The sequence below is a fragment of the Lytechinus pictus genome, chromosome 18, assembly GCF_037042905.1.
Source record: "Lytechinus pictus isolate F3 Inbred chromosome 18, Lp3.0, whole genome shotgun sequence".
Classification (NCBI taxonomy): Eukaryota; Metazoa; Echinodermata; class Echinoidea; order Temnopleuroida; family Toxopneustidae; genus Lytechinus; species Lytechinus pictus.
Window position 1 is genome coordinate 9,223,214 of NC_087262.1, and position 21,608 is coordinate 9,244,821.

Here is a 21,608-nt window from a genome sequence, read left to right on the forward strand (position 1 = left end):
AAAAAAAAAAAAAAAAAAATCCCTAAGTTATCAAAAGCATTTTACTTCTGCGTTGCATCTATGTACTGTGTTTTCAATTGAGCTCAAAACAATTATAATATCTTTTTCACCATCCTATTTGGGCTGTTGTTTTCAATTTTCCCAGAATGAAGTGTTGTGTTTCATTAAAGTCGTGTAAAATTTCTGATCAGTTTATCTGACTTGTTCAGTCTCCTCAATATACAGTGTTTTAGCTTCCAAGGTAGTCAGTGTTGCTATGGTGATGTAAACAAATCGTGCGGAAGCACCAAGATGTGTTCCCAGGGATGTTTGCTTTTATGAGAGCGAGACCTTGGAAAATTGGTCCAATATTTGTAGAAGATGACTGTATTTTTGTTCAAAAACATAATAAGGCAGTTGGTAAGAAGTTATATGGAGCGTTGTGGCCCAGTGGATTAGTCTTCTGACTTTGAAACAGAGGGCCGTGGGTTCAAATCCCAGCCATGGCGTAATTTCCGTCAGCAAGAAATTTATCCACACTGTGCTGCACTCAACCCAGGTGAGGTGAATGGGTACCCGGTAGGAAGAAATTCCTTGAATGCTTTGAGCGCCTAGGCAGCCCAGCTAAAGCCGGGGTGATAATGATAGCAGGGCCCGCTGGGAGAACAGTTTTCAGAACTGAAGTGGCTTCCCTGGGTAAATGTACCTATATTATTATTATTATTATTATAATTATATGGATTCAACTTGTCCTGAAGCTTTATTTCTCTTTTTACCAGGCCCTGTAACATGAAGCTTAGTGGTTAATTATAGGACTGATTAATACTATTGATTGCATTGGTTATTGTGTATGACCAATCGTAAAAATTATCTCTATGATTAATTGCCAAGTTATATGTTCCAAATTCCCAGGAATCTTATACTATATACTGTAGGAAACTGGTTATAATCAATTTTGAAGGTCTCAGTTCAATAAAATAATGTAAAATAAAGTCAAATCAAATCAAATACATGCAAGTATTTTCTTTGTACTTAAAGTAATTGATGGAACATGATTTAAATGTATTTATCCGTAATAGTAGATTACATACGAGCTCCTGTTGGCTCTATAAAAATCTTGCAAGATGTTACTTTCTGAAATTTACTGGGTTTTAGATGTGAATGTGAACATGATATGTACTATAATAAGGGATCAGTAATTTTGAGTTAGTTTGAATTATACTAGCAATTTTCTTTAATGTGATTTGATTTTGATTTTGAAAGCTAGGTGGGTTTATTTTTAGATACATTATCTTTTGACTCATTTCAATTTAGGTTCTTTCCTCCAATTCAATATATGATTTTGATGTGGGAATTATTTTTTTATAATTTGAATGATTAGGTAGATATGGAAAATCATTTATTGAACCAGCTTAGGTATAACTCTGTCTACCATCTTGCCTATCTTCTCAAAGTTAAAACTTTCATCTCTGCATCCTCCTCAATGATTCAATTAACGATTCCACGCTTCCAGAGCAAGTGCACAAAAATTATCCCCCCCCCCCCGTGCCCATAAGCGCTGGGTATCTGTTACGCACAGGGGTAATATGAGCTGAAAAACAAGGATCTTAGCTGGAGAAACCTTTAGGTGTGAGAGAGGCAGGGGCTGGCGTCGAGGTAACTGTAGACCAAATTCATGGTATGTAATGTTGTCACCTGGATATTTAAGCTAATATGATCAGGTAGTATTCAAAACTCTGCACGCAAAAGTGCAGGTTAATATCGTGGGGGGGAGGCAATGAGGGGCTTGCGCCAGTTTAAAGGAGGCTATTTCATCCTACAATACTGTATACCCATTTAGCACTTGGGTGGGGAGTGACAAAGTGTAGATTAATGCCTTGCCAAAGGATGCTAGGCAGCAGTGGGATTCAAACACACAAGAAGACAACTACGTGTACACTATGATGCTTCCAAGATATAAAGTGACAAAGATATACATCAGAAAGTTGGTGCCAGGAAATTACGTTTTAGGATTAGGTTTTTTTTCTCCTCCCAAGTGACAGCTCGAAAATGTCAGCTCAGTCAGGGTGTTTATCCTTAGAACCAGGGTACTAATTATGTTTACAATGATTTGTGTGTGGGTGTGAAGTCTCCTTGTCCAATTCTCTTTCCCTCTAATCCTCCCATTCGCTCCTTCTCCCTACCTCCCCCTCTCTTCCTTTCCCACCCACTTCCTTCCCCTCCCTCCCTCCCTCGTTCCTTTCTCTGTTTCACTCCCCTTTCTTATTCGCATTTTTTCTATTTTAACATCAGAATTCTTCTTGTTTCTTACACCAATATCTTTCCAGTCATTTTTATATGTTCACCCTTTTTTCCTCTATCAGTTAAGACATTTTATCACATGTCAAAAAAGCCCTCTTTTTGTATAATTCAAAATGAACTTAATGAAAAAAAAAATAACAATCACTCATTTGTTGAACACATATCCTCATAGTGAATTCTAGTTCTTTTCTTCCACTTCATATTTTACAAGTATTTCATGACCTCTCCATTTTCCCCTCTAACCGAATTTATGTACATGATAAAATGTTAATATCAAAAGCCTTTTGGCCAAGGGTAATGGGTTGATTCTATTAGGGTGGATAATTGTGGGGGCGTTTTCTTAACGTTAGTAATTGCAAATCACTTCCATTCCTTGGAGCACATCTGCGCTCAATTACGGGTGGAGCGTGGACCATTTTAAGAAAGGACCGTTCCCACTGCCACACCGGTCATCAGCTTGCATTCCACCTCAATGCTGGCACTTGGTGACCTCTTGCAACTCTATAAATTACCACTTTGTCTAATGCCTTATTCTATCTCATAAGGTCTGTCACTTTTTGTCTACTCTTTTTCTTAGACAACCCATTGTTCTCATTTCCATTAAAGCCATCCTAGTGTAGTACTGTAGGTTTCGTGGTACACCATGTATGTATCTTTCTTGGGCAAGTGTTGGTCCTGAAAAGGACCACCCAATCTCTCATACTTGCAAACTCCCTATATTACTAAGCCAACTCCCTATATTACTAAGCCAGTCCCTATTTTGGGGCAAGAAATTTTTACCCATAATGCACTTGTGTCTGTATTTTGTTGAGATTTGTTTTATTCGCACTCACTGATTTTCACTATTTGTTATAAGCTACTGAAATCCTTATATCTGATTGGCTAAGAGCAGCATTATTGATGAAAAGCACTATTTCTTGTTCCCCTGTTGACTTGGTGCTTTCAAGTGCAACTGTAGGATGGCAATAACTTCAAGGAAAACCCATTTGTTGTGACACACGAGTTACTCTGCATGGCTGTGCACTACATGGAAGCATGTCATGCCCTGTCCATGATAACAGCCCCGTCGCGTGCCCGCGCACCTCCCCGCATGAAGTCCCCTCCAAGTCTGCTCGCTCGTGCCGCTCCATATTGTGTCGTTAAGATTATACAGTAACATTGGTTAAATTGTTCAGATGGTCCTAGTCGCTGGGCTGGCTCGATGTAAACACTTGAAGCTTTGCTGTCATCTCTTCCTTTTCAGCTAAGGAATTTTTCTTGAGTTTGTGGTTCTTGGGCAACTTGGAATCCTTTCTCTCTCTTTCCCTCTCTCTCTCTCTGTCCGTCCTTCTCTTTCTCTTCTTCTCTCTCCTCCACAGACAAACATTATGTTGAATACTGATAGCAATCCTTATTGTGCTTAGTGTATTTGAGTCTTCAGATTATGTTTTTAATTATCAGGATTATTTGACTTAACTCACATATTATCGACCCGTTGTATTTAAGTTGTATATTCACCAATTATCTCTATATTTGTATGTATAATTAATTCTCCTAATAATGTTTTTAGTTTCTTCGTTGTTCTTTTACTGAGGTATCTAGTACATGTATCTCCTTCTTTCTTTTTCTTTCTTAGTGCTTTGAAATGTCCGTATTAAAGCGCTTTATAAATCTTGTATATATATTATTAATCGCTAAAAGACATTTTATATCATTAGAATAAATAAACCCAGGGCCCTGCATCATAAAGTATAGTGACTGATCATTATGTTGACATATACAATTGATTTTATCGATTACTGTGTATGATCAATCGTAAAATTTGGTCCCATGATTAATTCCTGAGCTTTTTGTTTCAGGCTCCAGATGTAACTCTTAACTACAAATAATTTTAATCTACCATTCTTTTGGATGTTAGTGTTGATCTTATTTCTTCAATATTCATGAAAGAGATAATGTGCTATTTTTATCATTGCATAATAAAACTACCCTTTTTTATAACAAATTTTCATCACATGATATCAGTGATATGTTCTTGATGAATGAGGTGCCAACTGCCAAATGGCGCTTGTAAAAGTGTGGTCAAAATTATTTTCAGGTTTACTTAATGAGAATACAGACGGTTTCGACTATTGCTTGTTTCATTGGTACCAAATGCATTAGAAACTTTAATGCTTCTCAAGACTATTCTTAGCTGATTGAGAGGGGAAAAAATCATACAGGAACGGTAGAAAAATCCTGTGCCTCTGAAAGTGAAAAAAAATTGACAAGATAAAATTTTTATTTCTCAAGAATCTGTTCTGTATGATTGTATTTACCTTGAAATGTCATGTCCCGTCAGTACAATTATCTTTTCCACAAAAAAAAAGAAGAGAAATAATCGAAAAAAGAAAATTAATGAATGAGAATTCAAGGTAGTCTTGAATTACTTTAATTGTATCAGTTGTTGAATCAAATTCATGGAAACACATTGTGAGGCAAGTACTAGCAGTAATCATCGATGCTACAAAAATGATGTCCTAGAATTATAGGAGCTTTAACGGGATCATTGAATTCAAGCATTCTAAAGAAAACGTTCTAGACTGAAACATGTACAAACCTCAAGTAGATCAGGGCCTCGTCCGGAGATGCCAATTGAAGGATTTTATCAATATTTAGTAGGATTTTCAAGGGGAAAGTGACATGAAATAGGATTTTCCCTTTAGAAATATAATTTTTTGAACTTGTGAGAATGATGTTTCTGGTATGTTTTTCAAAATTTTGTAGAAAAAAGGGATCTTAAGCTTGGAAATAGGTTAGCAAGAAATAAAGAATATGATTTTTTCACAACTTATGTTGGCAGCTGTGCCCGAATCATACAGAACTTCTGATTACTGTATCTTTGCCATTATGGTATTACCATGGTAATAGGGATTCAGTAGCCAATCAAGCTAAAGGCTGCCATCATGTAGCAAAGTTACCATAATTTTAAGTCTTTACGAAGACGGGTTGAGCTTCTGTACCTACTTGGAAAATGTTAAAAATTATTTCATAGGAAATGCAGAAAAAGGTGTTGAAATTTTAAAAGTTTTACTGGGGATTTTGATACGAAATAAATATCTTGTATTCCAGAATACATGACCATTGTTTGTAATTTGCTTAAGATCTTGGACTTTGATAGTAAAGTAAATATCTTTCATCGCCAAGAGAAGTTGCTCGATACAGTTTCTTTTAAGACTCTTCCAGTCATATCATGCCTACATGTTTACTTTCTCTCAAGTTACCTATTCAGGCCAAAGGAAAATAATCGCTAAGTCCCTAAATTGGCAATGCAATTAAAATGTCATAATGACCGTTTTTTTTCCCGTAGATTTACTTGCGATTTATAGCAAACTTCTTGCAATCAGTTACTGCGATTGCTGGATCAGCTATTACACTTTGGAATTGAATTCAAATTCTTTCCTTTGCATAAAGCAGACCTGGGGCTCTTATAAAGAATTGTGATTGATCCGATCAATCGCAACTATGGAAAGCCAGCAGTGTCAACATATAAAATGCATGTTCGTTCATAAAAAATTCCAGATATGAATGCATATCCACAAATTCATTGATTTCTTGACAATTTGGTGCGTTCTCCTTTGCATACAAAGGACACTTTAAATTTTGATTGGATCAATCTTAAGTCTTTGTAAGACAGGACCCAGTAAACAAGTGCAGTCAAATTTGCAGACTATTGATTGAACTTTATTCTTGACTCGCAATTAATCGCTTGAATTTTGGGGTGCACCCCGTTCCTGGCTAGACAATTAGGCTAGTATTACAATGCGCGAGTACAAGAACAACCTGTTAGGCCTCACGAAGTGCGATTTCCCTTGCTGTTAACATCTCTGTATCTCAGTAATATTAATTAAAACCAGCCTTGCCCTTTCACCTCTGGGATCAATTCCCATGGCACTCTCCCAACACCGTCTGGCCACTGGTGCGTTGTGCGCAGCCCCTCTGCTGTGTATGAATAATGCATAAAACACTGTTTTAGCTACCAGTGCGTTGTGCACATCCCCTCGAATGTGTTTAAATACAAAGTGGGCAGTGCGAACATCATTTCTATCTCATTGCACTTATCCAGGAACAGAGGCAGTCTTCTTGCTTTGTGGGTATAGGATGTGTTCCCATGACACTCTCACAACACTGCATGGCTATTATGGTGTGATGTCTGCCCCTGTGCTGTTATGTTTAAGTGGCAATGTGCACAGCATTTCTTTCTTGTTGCACATCTCCAACAGATGCGGTCATCCTTGGGATGAGGAATGCCTTGCCCTTTCACCTCTCGGGTGTGTACCCACAACACACTCTCAACATTGAATGGTTACCAGTGTGTGGTGCGCAACCCCTCTGCTGTGTATGCATGCTAAATGTGCAGTGTGTACAACATTTTTAATCTTCACATATATGTATCCCACAAATACATCACTCTTGTTTGAGGATTGAGGAATGCAAAGAGAATTGCCTTTGTGTCGATACTTGAGATATCACACCCGATATAGTAAGTCCATATCTTCAGAAGATAACACATGATAGAATGCTAATCAAATTACCCCCGTCCCAGTAAGGTTAGTACACTGCAGCGAAAGCAACGGATGGGCGCAACGCTAATTGATCCTTGAGGATACTCTGTGGACACCCTCTTCTGTTCCAATTAATCTTCTTGTTCAATGAGGCTTGAACTACAGTACCTAATGCTTTCAAGAATGACTCTAGACTCGAATGCTTGCTTTTCATATTAAGAGAGCATGTCAATTGTACACTAGGAGGCTCTCTACTGGAATTGGGATGGTCTTTATGTTGCTGACGATGGAGGCATTTATTAGTTTAAGAACTAGACTTGGTATTATTTATTATTGGTGTCATGTGTGTACTTAAAACATGTAATCAGGTATGCTACTTTTTAGACTTGAGTTTGAATTCAGCACTTTCAGCACTGAATTTCGGACTATAGTCTGAATTGAGACTTTTTCACCATATTGTTTAGCCATAGAAATCACTCTTTTCATGTAAGAAATTGGCCATTCTAGGAGATTTCCAGACTTTTTGATTGATTCTAAGTGACATCCTAAATACAGAGCATATCGCACAGGAGTATGAAATCAATTATTGTAATTTGAATTTGTTCATGACTAGTAATCTGTGTTTCATACAAAGAATAAATAATGACAAAAGATCCAAGATTAGACAAGATTAATTATAAATAAACACCCAGCACAGGTTTTATGTAAGCTTCCCATTCTCAGACCAAAATAAGGCTTTCCTTACTTGTTTTGTTCAAAACATGTTCGCATCCTTTCTCATCTTCATTTCAACGCCAATCACAGACACACAAGAAGGTGCGTTTGCAATCAGCATTTCTCCAAACTGACCATTTCTCTGAAAGCGTAAATATAGCATGAATTCTAGAGGTGTTTAAAAGACATCGTAATGAAGGTATACACATTTTAATTGATATCTCAACATAACATTTACACACAATTTCGACCTCTCTTTCCAGGTCAGTGTTGCATTCGCTTAATTTTTTTTTTTAAGCATACACAGTATTTGTTGAAAGTGCATTAATTATCAGATTTTTTTTTTAATGCTCATTCTGCATTCGTAAATGAAGCACACACTAGCAGGAGATAACTCACTATTTTATTCCTGAGAATTGTTTCTGTTTACGTCGTCGTCGAAGGAAGAAGGCCTTTAAATTTGCAATCATCCCTAGCAATAGATCACTGCACCTGCATCTCTGACCTCTAGCATGAAAGAATTCTGCCCCCCAATCCTGCCCCACCAGTAAGCCCCCTGGTTCGTCTGTTCTTGTCAGTCATTGGAGAGGACTAGGGGGTATCCTTCAAATTATTTTACAGTCTACCGCATCTTGGTATTGTCTTAGCAAGCACGACTGTAGGGGTTTTCTCAGAAGCTATTTATGTGGCCTTTTCACTGTTCCTTGGTGTACTGATGTTGATGGTGGTGGTGGTGGCTATGTTGGTGATGATGATATTGATGTTATAAGTAATGATGTTGATGGTGGTGTAGATGTAAGTGGCGATGATGATGGTGATGTTAGTGGTGGTGAAAGTGGTGATGGTGACGATGATGATGATTATGATGACGATGTCGATGATGTTGACAATGATGATGATGATTATGATGATTGATGATGATGATGATGATTGATATTGATGCTATGGTGGTGGTGGTGGAGTTGGTGGTGGTAGTTTTGATGAGGTTAGTGGTGGTGTTTGTGATGATTTTTATTCTTTTGTTGACGATGTGATGATTTTTCTCCCCTACTTTCAGTTGCTCCCTTTTTTCATCCCCCTTCTGACCCCAAGATGATGATAATCAATAATGATATAATTAAACATACACACTCTTACAGGAAACCCTCTCTCCTTCTTAATTGATCAAAGCTATCCTTATGTTTATGTGACTGAAAAATTTGGGACATCTTCAATAATGATATGTGAAGCATAGTATGTTGTGGTCCAGTGGATTAGTCTCCGGGCTTTGAAACAGAGGGTCATGGGTTCAAATCCCAGGCATAATGTCATTTCCTTTAGCAAGAAATCGATTCACATTTGTGTGTCTCACTCAACCCAGGTGAAGTAAATGGGTACCCGGCGGGATTTATTCCTTTAATGCACCAATCACCTTTAGCAGCTAGAGCTAAAGCCGGGGTAATATATTATACAAATAATGCACGTAAGTGAGAGCATGCAGGGCCAAATAATGAACGATGTGCAAGAAGAGCCAATGGATATACCGCACCGAGGTCCGCAGGACCGAGTGCAGTATATCCATTTGGTAAGTCGAGTGCAGAGTTCATTATTTAGGTCCTCTATGCACAAGAATGTGTGCATTGTTTGTTTTATACAACCCCTCCCCCACGTTACTGAGTTGCCCCGAATGCTATATTTGATCTAAATTCTAGATAATTCTAGGTAATTCCAAACTTCGCTCTATCCTGCACTCTGACATCAGAGTGCAGGATAGTGCATTTGGTATGACGTCAGAGTGCAGGATAACTACATTTCGTATGACGTCAGAATGCAGGATAGTGCATTTTGGATGCCATAGTGCAAATTGCTGAATATCATGTGATCCGATTTGGACCAATCAGATTACAGAACATTCTTGGGGGTTGTATAATGTGTGCCATTTAATAGGAAAAATCAGTGCGTTATAAATGCTGTATATTTTTTATTATTATCTTCTCTTTTTTTTATTTTCTCACCAGGGAGGTATGAAGGATCATTTAGAGACCTGTTGTGGCAGCCCTGCCTATGCAGCTCCTGAGTTGGTTTCTGGCAAAGAATACATTGGCTCCGAGGTTTGTATTCCTAGTAGAATTTATTTTCTCAGTGAAACATAGTTCATATATATAATCCCTGTCAAATTGACAACAAAAATAATTATCGAAAGTTGATGTTTTTGTCCTTTAAAATTGTGAATGCAAATTATTCCATTATCAAAAATGAATTAAAAGTATTAGATAAAAATTGACAACTTGAAATGATAACTCCTTAAATTTAAGTGGTAATAATAATTTTCTCTCAAATTCAAAGATTTCGCAGACAATTTTCTTCTTGATTTAATCATTTTCCATTGTGTAGCTTTTTGCAGGGATTAGATGAGTGTTTTATAAGCTTTTTCTCTATCCTCTCCTACTCTAGTACTTGTTATTTCTTTTTATTGTTGCTATATTTATGTCTTTTTTTTTCACTTACACTTATGGCAAAAGTAAAAAAAAGTTTTTTGTTATTAGCTATTAGCTGAGAGAACAATTAGAGAATGTTGATATTCGTTATTGAAATGTTAAATGAGAAAGAACTTGGAACAGGGATTTATTTTGCCAATTTGCAGATCCATGCAGTAGAGGAAGGATTATCACAAAAATGAATGGATTTACACCCAGGTGTCTGGAGGAAAAGTTTTAATCCAACTCTGCTTGAAAATTGATGTGTCTCAATTAAAGTGCTTTTTAATACCCTTTTTAACTGTGCTTATTAAAGCCACTCCTTGAATATGTAAATACATTAAGTGTGATAGCCCTGAAGATATCTAAACATATTTCTCAATTTTTTCTGTAATTCATGCTTTCATTTTCATTGAAATGTTTTTTAAAAAACATGCCATTCACTGGGACATGTACATGTAGCTCATTTTCTGTCAGGACCACCGGCAATTTGTATTTGCGTGAAGTATTTGTTTTATGCATGCACTCAAAAGATTTACAAATGCGGTTTTAGTGATACCGTGGAAGGTTGGTATATTCTGTGATTAAACATAGGGAACAGTCACAAAATTGGCAAAACTTTTTTTTGGAGGGGGGAGGGGAGGGGGCGCATCCCCACCACCCCTGTAACACAATGTTTAACGATTAATCCATACAGTGGATTTGTGTGATGGATTGCATTAAGCGATCAATTAAATCAGTCGTAAAAGTCACATTACTCAGAATAAAATCTGTGTTATTGGGCATGGTTCTAAAGGTTCATTTGTGTTTTTTAGGGGGGGTGAGGAAGGGAATAATGCTGATACTGATGATGAAAGTAACAAGAAATGAAGACTGGGAAAATTGATCTTTGTCATTCCAGGAAAAATTGAAATCATTGACATCAAACAAAAAATTTACTCCTTGGTTGTTTTTATCTTATTTAGGAGCCATCCCCTCCAAATAAATGAATGAATAAATAAATAAATAAATAAATTTGGCAGTAAAAGAAACAGATTAATTTATGAGGAGCATCCTTGGATTTTCGATACTATCACAAATTTGAAAAAGATTCAAAACTCTGAATTTCATGGAACTATTTATGTTATATTCAAATTTTACATAAATACATGTCCTGGGGCCCGTCTTACAAAGAGTTGCGATTGATCTGATCTGTCGTGACTATGGAAAGCCAGCAAAGTCAACATATAAAATGCATTTTTGTTCATAAAATTTTCTAGATATGATATATTTTCATACATGTATATCCATTGATTTCTTGACAATCGTGTGTGTTTTTTTTTGTTTACAAAGGACATTTTGCAAATTTCCTGTAGAAAAAATATGACACTTATGGATTTCCATAGAGATACGATTGATCGGATCAATCACAACTCTTTGTACAGTACATGTAAGACGGGCCCCAGGAATTTAGTTTTATTCATTATTACAAGTTCCTAGATTTTGATTATTTTCTTCCAATACAGGCTGATATATGGAGCATGGGAGTGTTACTATATGCATTACTCTGTGGCTTTCTTCCTTTTGATGACGATAACGTGTCCCTCCTCTATCGCAAAATACTTTCTGGTGTGTATGAAGAACCTCCGTGGCTTTCAGACGAAACCAAAGATCTTCTCAAACATATGCTTCAGGTTAGTAGGTCAGGGGTCACCAACCTCATCATCACCTAATCACCATCATCATCGTCATAATTACTATCACTACCATCATCATCACCACCATCATCATAGTGGGTGCGTCGTGGTCTAGTGGTTCTTACTCTTGCCTTTGAAACAGAGGGTCGTGGGTTCGAATCCTAGCCATGGCGTGTTTTCCTTCAGCAAGAAATTTATCCACACTGTGCTGCACTCGACCCAGGTGAGGTGAATTGGTACCCGGCAGGAGTAATTCCTTGCATGCACTGAGCGCCGGTGATGGTAGCTCGAGCTAAATCCAGGATAATAATAGCAGCGCTTTGTATCCTCAGGCAAAAAGCGCTTTATAAATCCAGCTATTATTATTATTATTATCTTCACCACCATCATCATGATCATCATCATTATCATCAAAATCACTATCATCATCATCATCATCATACAATGTTGGATGAAGCATAATTATTCTATACATTTTATTTGATTTTGTCTTTTTTTGCAATAGTTAAGTTTTTTATGGTATCTTCTATTATTATTGTACTGTGTGCCCCTTGAAGAAGCATACTTTGACAAGTTTGTATTGATTATCAGTGTAAAAAAAATAGAACAAACAAACAAAACAAGTTTACCTTCATGTTATCAAAAATATAAATTTAACTCATTTAAGCGATTGGATGCTGAATTCTCTAATTTCCATAGACTTTGTACAGGTGGCACTCGGTTCCCGTAGCCTACAGGTTAATTAATTTAATCCTGTATTTTGCGAGAAATTGAACTGAATTCTTGCAGTGGAGCTGGTGTTGTCTTAATGGCCCAGATAGATTCTCTGGGCATAATGAGACATGAAATTTTAGTAATTTGATTTAAAGAGTATTTTGTATTTCATCATTCTGAATTCTTAAATATCTTTAATTTTTTTCACTTTCATGATCTAGGTGAACCCCACAAAGAGGATCAAAATGAAAGAGCTCATTGTCCACCCTTGGGTCGTGAAAGCATTCGGTACACCCGTAGATTGGGAGAGTAAATGTGAGGTAATTACATTGCCAATTTACAGAACTTGGTGATTTGACTATGCCAAAATCATCACTCAAACCTCAGATTGAGAGGTTCCTATTGCCAATTTTGAGTTTTATTGATTTGACTGTAAGAAAGTACAATGTACAATGACAGTGAGAAAGTAATTAGATTTATGATGCTGTTAGTACGATCTGTTAATGAATGACATGATTTCAAATATACATGTATATGAATAATTTTGAGATAGCATCATCAGGTATTGTGGAAGTTTCCATCAACAAAGAATTTTCATTATCCATGAAGATACTGGTAGTAAATCACATTTAATAATTTAAACATTTGACTGTTACATTTGGCGGAAAATGTCATATGGGCATATGAAAACATTTGTAGATGTGCAGAGATAAATTTTTGTCATTTCTAATTGGCAGTGTGTGAAATGATTCTGTTTTAGATGTGTATTTTGTAAAAATGCACAAAAATCAGTATGTATTTTTTTTTGGAGTGCATGCATCAACCATCTGTAAGGATTTTTAAAATCAATTTTATTGCAAAGATCCACAATCGTAGATCTTTATTCTTGATTGTGTTGTCTATATTTCATTTTCTACAGAAAAGTCAGCTAAATGTGGACTGCGTCACAGAAATGGCAATGCACTATGGGAAGTCGAAGAAGGACATAATGTCAACGTTAAAACAGGTCAGATTATAAACATAATCATAATAGCTGTCTTTTTGTTTCAAAAACTTGTTAACATTTTCAATAGTCTATATTAAAAAAGACCCAAAAAAAAGACGCAGTAAAAGAATTTGCCTTGCCAAAGGATGCTAGACTTTGGTGAAATTGAACACATGTTCTCCTGGGCCTTGTCTTACAAAGAGTTACAATTGATCCCATCAATCTCAACTGTATGGAAATCCATACATACCATAATTTTTTCTACAGGAACTTTGCACAATTTTCTTAATAAACAAAGAGAATCACACTGAGTCTTCAAGAGAACAATGAATGTATGAATATACATCATAATTCATATCTAGAAAACATTTTGAACAGATTTGCATTTTAAATGTTGACGTTGCTGGCCGTCCATAGTTGTGATTGATCAGATCAATCGCAACTCTTTGTAAGACGGGACCCTGATTACAAGATGAGAGTCGGAACCACTGCTTCGCAACTTTTATGTTTGCAACAGCTCGCTCTTTTACTGATAGAAGTGTTGTGGTCTAGTGGTTATGACTCTGGCCTTGCAATCAGAAGGTCGTGAGTTTGAATCCCAGCCACCGCATTTACCAAGGAATTCGTCCAAGCTGAGGTGCACTCGACCTGGGTGAGGAAACTGGGAGCCTCAAAAACCTTCTTGCACCAAAATCAGCAGAGTAGATTAGCCAGGGTAATATCTAAGCACCTTCAGCACCTAAGAAGGTTACGTGTGCAATATGAATACCCTATATCTATATTACTTTGGTTTCATAATTGCCTGATAGAATAATCACCTTTGAAACAAGGTTTTGATGTTTGTGCTGTTTTTTTTCTATTGCAGTGGAAATATGATCACATGACAGCCACGTATTTTATCCTACTAGCCGCCAAGTATCGAGGTAGAACGGTCAGACTACCGATGGCGCATAGACCACTTACAGAAAAGGTAAGAAGGATTAGATTAGAGCAGGGAAATTTAAGGTGTATCAATTTACCACCAGACTGAAAAGACATTCATGCTTTGTACATGCTTAAATTACAAAGATCTTTATTCAATAACTAGTCTATTAATGATGGGCGTTGAATAAACCAGTTCTCAATTATGCCAAGGATTTGATTATATTTCAAAATTGAAAGACTTTCATTGTCTCGGTTCAGATATGCACAGCCAAAACTTTATTTTAAGTGCTTACATGTAGTTTTTAAGAGTGGAATCATAAATCATCAGATTATGTGATTTTTCAGTGAGAATCTTTGCAGGAGAATCTGTTGATAGAACAGTAATAGGGGAAAAAAAACTGTACAAAAGTATTTTGAGGCACAAAATCTCTTTTGTATGTTTTTTTCTGCAGAATCAAACCGACAGTGCAATGAGATTCCATCATCACCATCAACATCACCATCCGCAAAATTACCATGACAACCTGGAACCGCCCACCAGCTCGCCCTACATGTTCAGTTCAATGGAAGATGGCTTGGAAGACGAGGAATCCTACATCATCTCGTCTCCGCACCGACGGACCGCATCCGAGAGGCGCCACTCCGGGGATCACAGAAGGCCACGCAGCTCTCAAAATCCGCGAGAAAGACCGGTCAGTACGCATTTAGAAGGGACTTACGTCAAGCCGGGCGGAGAGGACACGTACATGGTGTCGACACCGCTGGTGTCGGGGAAAGAGAATCATAGAGACGATGACGGATTCGTGAAACCCACTGGTTTGCCGTTAAAGACTCCTGTAAGGAAACGGAGTAAAAGCGACGCCAAGGAGAAGACGTTGCAGAAGACGAGAGCGGCGGCCGTGAAACAACCGGTCGTTCCAACATTATCGCTTCCTCCTATAGTAACGCCTTCAAGATCCATGGATGGTGATCTTAATAGACTTACCATCAACACTCCACATAACAATGGTGCCTTAGACATCCAAAAGTGAGTGCCATAAGTATTCCATTCTGTGATGTCTCCAAAAACAAAAAGTATATGCAGTCAAAGCTGTCTACAGCACCCACTTACCTATAGTGACCACTAAAACTGCTTCCCATGGAGGCAGATTTGTGTGTATAAGTACCTGTCTATAGCAGCCACTTGCCTGTAGTGACCACTAAAAACTGATTCCCATGGAGGCAGATTTGTGTGTATAAGTACCTGTCTATAGCAGCCACCTGTCTATAAAGGCCATATTTTGTGTTTCCCTTGGATGGTCACTTTAGAGAGGTTTGACTGTAGTTATGATCAGGGACGTTGTCAAGGCTGGCCTCAATGTCATGTTTTTATGCCACTGCTTGTGCTCTTGGGCTGGGGCATGTATTCAAATTCTGTGTTAGAGTTTTATCCAGCGGCCTAGTACTCCGAACTCTCGGCCTCAATTCCATCCCTTGAAAGATCTCTGATTTTGGTGACAAAGGATGACATTTTTTAGGCATCAATTATGTTTTACGAAAGTTAACTTTACACCACATATGTATGGAGTGCCAATAGCCAACTTATTCACCTTGCTGAAGTTATTAGTATTATTGCCCTGTATAGAAAAGCTTATATTATTAGAGAAGCAAATAATATTGCACAGAAATTCCTCATAGATCAAGAAAAATCAATATACCAACAACTTATTCAAAGGAAGGTATTCAAGTACATGGCTTAAGTCTCTCAGAAACAAAAGGTTACTTCAGTAATAATTACAAATCATGTTAGCCAGGGCCAGCTGAATTGATTTTTTTTTTTGGGGGGGGGTAATAATGGCAATTGTTTCCATGTTATTTTCTTTAATTCAAGATTACCATAGTGCACCATTGATACTTATTATAATAATTATTATTATTGTATAGATTTTATTCGAGAACTATTGCCTTTTATTAGGTAATCTAATTTGAAGGTAGGGGAGAAAACTAATTATTACGATTGCTGAGTTTAATTGCACGAATGTGCAAGATTGCAACATCAGCGCACAAAGGGTTAACTAAAGTGGTTAGCCTTGGAAAAAAATATTCTTCTACTCCTTCTCCTCTTCATCATCATTATCACTAATATTTTGTTTGTTTGATTGTAGAGCTGTCTCCATGGAGGATTCGTTAGACCGAGTAATGATGGAGGACGGGGAGATGAAGAGAACCGGTCTGAGTGGATCTGCAAAGAAGATCTTCGGCAGCTTTGAGAAAGGAATCGACAAGATGATCGACCTGTTATCACCGAGAAGAAGATCCAACGCTGGCATGGATGAACCAAGGAAGGTCAAGGTACGGGTCGAAATTGATTATTCATTGCAGAGGTGTTGTGGTCCAGTGGTTAAGTCCCCGGCTGTGAACCACAAGGTTCAAATCCTTGCCGCTATGTCTTGGGGGAGACTTTAATTTACATTGCCACACTAGCTCTCATGTGTCATGCGCTGTATCAAAACTGACGATTATTATTTTTGTATAGGTTATTGATTCAGTATAGAGGTTTTGTGGTCCAGTGGTTAAGTCGCCGGACTTTGAACCACAAGGTACCAGGTTCAAATCCCTGCTGCAGCACCAATGTCATTGGGCAAGTCATTTGCCATGCTGTTAACTGTCGAGGTTATTGATTTATTCTAGAGGGGGTGTTTTTTACCCATCTGTGACTGCGACGGTAGATATAATTGTAATGATATTTAGTTCCTTTATGGCACATATCATGTACGTGGAGCGTTGTGGCCCAGTGGATTAGTCTCCGGACTTTGAAACAGAGGGTCGTGGGTTCAAATCCCAGCCATGGCGTAGTTTCCTTCAGCAAGTAATTCATCTACATTGTGCTGCACTCAACCCAGTTGAGGTGAATGGGTACCTGGCAGGAATTTATTCCTTGAAATGCCGAGTGCGTAAAAGCTGCTTGAGCTACAGCCATGGTAATAATATCCAAGTCCTTTGGAAGCGCATAGATACGTTATTCATAATGTGTTATGCACTATACAAGAGCTGACTATTATTATTTAACATCTCTAGTTGCTTCCGAAGGCAAATGACTTTGATATCATTACCCTGGCCTTTGCCCAGCTATAATCTTTAAAAATGCAACTTATTGGATAATCAAATAAAACTTTAATCATCAAAATTAAATCAATGATGTGTAAACTGTCTCTTTTATTTGTTCCCAGGCTCTGTACAATGTATCAACAACATCAACCCTCCCTGCCGATGTGGTAGTGGAGAGATTAAAAGAAGGCCTTATGTATAGCAATATCGACTCGTATAAACAGAAAGGGTGAGTTGGACTAATTTCATTGCTTGTGATATGTGACGTGTATTACATTGAACCAAGCTGTGCAAAATGGACAATGTCCATCATTTTGTAGCTGCTTTATGAACTCCTGTAAGAGGGTGTTTCACAAATAATTAGGTGTGACTTATGGGGTGTTGCAAGAAACTTGCGTTCAATTGCAAGTTTACTTTTGGTCCCTCAATCGATCATATGTCTTGTAATCAATTGTAAATTTGTGATTGATTGCTAATCTGCTTCTTGCGACAAGGAGTGTAATCTGATTTGCTACAGCTACAGATTACCCATCAGTTGCAAAATTGCAGCAAAATTTTTGCAATTGATTGTAGATATTTTTTTGAAACACCCTTAAGAGTCACATTTAAATATTGAGTTGCATAAGGTATATAAAAGGCATCACTGCATTTATAAAATCATGCTAGGAGGATGCGCGTTACTGTGGATTAATCAGTTAGATTGCTTATTAAATATCATGCGCGTTGGCATTTAAGCATGACTTATGGGGTGTTGCAAGAAAATGTTTGCAATCAATTGCAAATATTCTGTTGCAATTTTACAATTACACTCCTTTTTTCATAGAGCAGATTAGCAATCAATCGCAAATTTACAATTAATTGCTAGACATATGCTTGATTTCGGGAACGAAAATAGACTTGCAATTGATCGCAAGTTTCTTTCAATGCCCCATTAGTCACACTTAACTCTTTTTGAAACACCCCTTGATGGAGACATCCAAATTAATAACATTCAATCATTTTTCAACTATATAATGAGATACCGAACAGTGACAAAATGACTACAAACCAGCAAGATGCTCTCTGTGTATTTTGCCTCAATACTCTGTGAAATCTATCAACAATCGTGTAATCTGTGACGAAAGTCAATTATACAGTGATTTCATAGCCCATGCTGCATTACAAAAATCTCTTTTAAAAGGTGTTCATGTGATTTAGAAAATTTGCGAAGTCTTTGAAAATGCAGGCATTGCATAAAAAGCTTGCTCGAACATGAAACTTAAGGCAAAAATTGCAAAGAAAGTGTATGAATTGGATAAAATTATTTCTATATTCACTGTAAACCTCATCTCCATCCATATTCCTGAGGAGCTATAATAGAGAACTGGCAACTGTTAATTATTAGTTCTGTGTAGGATGTACATGTAGAACCTTGTTCGTCTCTCTACCAGGCAGTATTGTACCTTGCCAAAAAGTCTGTGCCACATCTTTTTCCTGCATTCTCCATTGTTCTGTCCATGATGAAGTGTGAGAATTGGTAATGAAGGGCCACTTGGGGGATTCCCGCGAGAAAAGCGTGACTCAGACTTTTGACGAGGGTCCTAAATGTTCTATTTCATCTAAATACCTTTTTCAATATATCTTCCTGTAGGTATACCCTGCGATGCAAGAAGCAAGATTCCAAGGGAAAGACTGTCCTATCCTTCGACATGGAGGTCTGTAGGCTTCCCCAGATGGACATGGTTGGGATCAGGAGAAAACGCCTCAAGGGCGATACGTGGGAGTACAAGCGCATGTGTCAAACCATCCTGGAACACTCAAGACTCTAGCGCCCTCTCCAGGCCGCCCTACAAAGTAAGAATATTTGTCAGCTGCCTAGATGGACATGGTTGGAATCAGAAGTAAACTCCTAAAGAGTGACATCTGGGAGTATAAATGCATACTGTGTCAAACCATCCTGGAACACTCAAGACTCTAGCGTCCTCTCCAGGCCGCTCTACAAAGTAAGGATATTTGTCAGCTGCCTAGATGGACATGGTTGGAATCAGAAGAAAACTCCTCAAGGGTGAGATCTGGGAGTATAAATGCATACTGTCTCAAACCATCCTAGAACACTTGAGACTCAAGCGCCCTCTCCAGGCCGCCCTACAAAGTAAGAAGGTCTGTCAACTGCTGAGATAGACATGGGTGGAATCAGGAGAAAACACCTCAAGGGTGATACGTGGGAGTATAGGCGCATGTGACAAAACCATCCTGGAACACTCTAGACTCTAGCGCCCTCTCCAGGCTGCCCTACAAAGTAAGGTCTGTCAACTGCTGAGATAGAAATGGGTGGAATCAGGAGAAAACACCTCAAGGGTGATACGTGGGAGTATAGGCGCATGTGACAAAACCATCCTGGAACACTCTAGACTCTAGCGCCCTCTCCAGGCCGCCCTACAAAGTAAGGATATTTGTCAACTGCCTAGATGGATATGGTTGGAATCAGAAGAAAATTCCTCAAAAGGTGAGATCTGGGAGTATAAATGCATACTGTCTCAAACCATCCTAGAACAATTGAGACTCTAGCGCCCTCTCCAGGCCGCCCCACAAATTAAGGCTGTCTGTCAGCTGCCCAGATGGACATGGTTGGAATCAGAAGAAACCATCTGTCGAGACAATTGCGCCCCCTGTTGGCTGCCCTACAAATAAAGGAATCCTCTACTGTACATTCATGGCCTATCATCATTGTGTCATGGATCAATGTGCTGGTTGAGCTTTCTGCTTATACGAAGGTGACCTGAGAGCCAACATCTTCAAGGGACTTGATGCTGAGGATAAACAACTTGGTTTCAACCTCTGGTTATTGGTTTGCTTCCCCGTCTCCGATTTATCACCAAAGCTGACTGAAAACTCGCTAATTTTGTATGGTGGTTGAGAGAATGGCCATATGAGTTCAAAAGTTAAACTTGACTTCGTAGATGAAGATGCAGCCATAGTTCAACCAAGTATGGTAGATGTCAAAATTGATCCGACTTCAACAATAATACATGTAGGTCCTGAATATAACTCTTTTTAACATGCGTCTGCGACAGGCCAATAATTATCAAGTGCCATTGTAATCAAATCTAGTATTTTATCAGTGATATATCTCATTGAGGAATGTTATGTATTTATGATGATGAGTGACATTGTTCTTTGCAGCAAATGGTCTTATGTTTTATCTATTTTCGTGGTGAATTGGTATGATAGGAATTTGCGCTGTTGATCAGCTCTGGGTTAAAGGATATTTTGGGGGTTTCCAAGTTGGAAAATTGTGGTAGGAAGTGCTGTTGGAATCTATTGATGGTGAATTCATGAAAGGGTTTTTTTTTTTCAGGAAATATTGGATGTAGAAAATATTGCAACTTGTACATCCCACCTATCCTGTGCTTTTGAAATTCATTATGCAATTTAAAAACAGTCATTTCTGTCTTTTAACAATCCTTTTTAATAGTGATTATATGAGATTATGTTATATATTGATATAAATTGTCATTCTTAAAAAAAAAATGACAGATACAGGTGGGTTAAGTAACTCATTTAGATTTTATGCAATTTTTTTTCAAATCAAAGGTTGTTCCTGATAACATGGCAAAATTATGTTAGGTCTGCCCAGCAAAGACAATCATTTCCAGATTTTACTCGAAAGAAAAACAAAACAAAACCCTGGCATTCATTTCATGAAAGGATTTGTCAGACATTTTATCCGACAAGTCCTATGTTATCCAACAGTTACCATGGTAACAGTGCTTCTCAGCCAATCAAACATAAGGAAAGTGGTCGGATCCGACAACTTAGTTGGACAAAAATAGGTTGAAGAAATGCTCCCTTGACGTCAAGTGTCACTATGGCTTGTATTCTTTAAAGAGGTTCCAATTATACCATGATAAATAGCCATGGGCTAGACAGATTTTGTGAACATAATTGTGCTTATTTGATTGCATACATTAGAAAAGTCCAATTATAAATGCACGCTTTTGGCAAATTCATGCTTGAATGAAGCACGATAATACAAGAAATCTGCATAGTCCGTGATCCAATTAAAACGTCTTTTGAGAATACGGGCCTTTGCGGACTGTCTCTCTGTAACACTCCCACACTGATTCCCAAGTATACTGGTATTTTATTTTTTAATTGATAAACATTGGTTAAGCAGCTTGCCTCCAGTTCCTCAAGAAAACTTGTTTTTCAGAAGAAAAAAATGAGTCACAATGATTAAGTAATTTCAATTTTCATACAATTCACAGTA

At 37.7% G+C, this 21,608-nt stretch overlaps 1 protein-coding gene across 1 annotated transcript; it reads left to right on the forward strand.

The window, feature by feature from the left end:
• Positions 1-9,517: 9,517 nt before the first annotated feature.
• Positions 9,518-21,023, forward strand: LOC129281581 (maternal embryonic leucine zipper kinase-like). Its single transcript, XM_054917502.2, has 9 exons — positions 9,518-9,607; positions 11,479-11,646; positions 12,585-12,683; positions 13,283-13,369; positions 14,214-14,318; positions 14,725-15,299; positions 16,417-16,603; positions 17,482-17,588; positions 18,990-21,023. The coding sequence occupies exons 1-9, from the start codon at positions 9,521-9,523 to the stop codon at positions 19,165-19,167; spliced, it is 1,593 nt and encodes a 530-aa protein (XP_054773477.2). The 5' UTR covers positions 9,518-9,520; the 3' UTR covers positions 19,168-21,023.
• Positions 21,024-21,608: the final 585 nt, after the last annotated feature.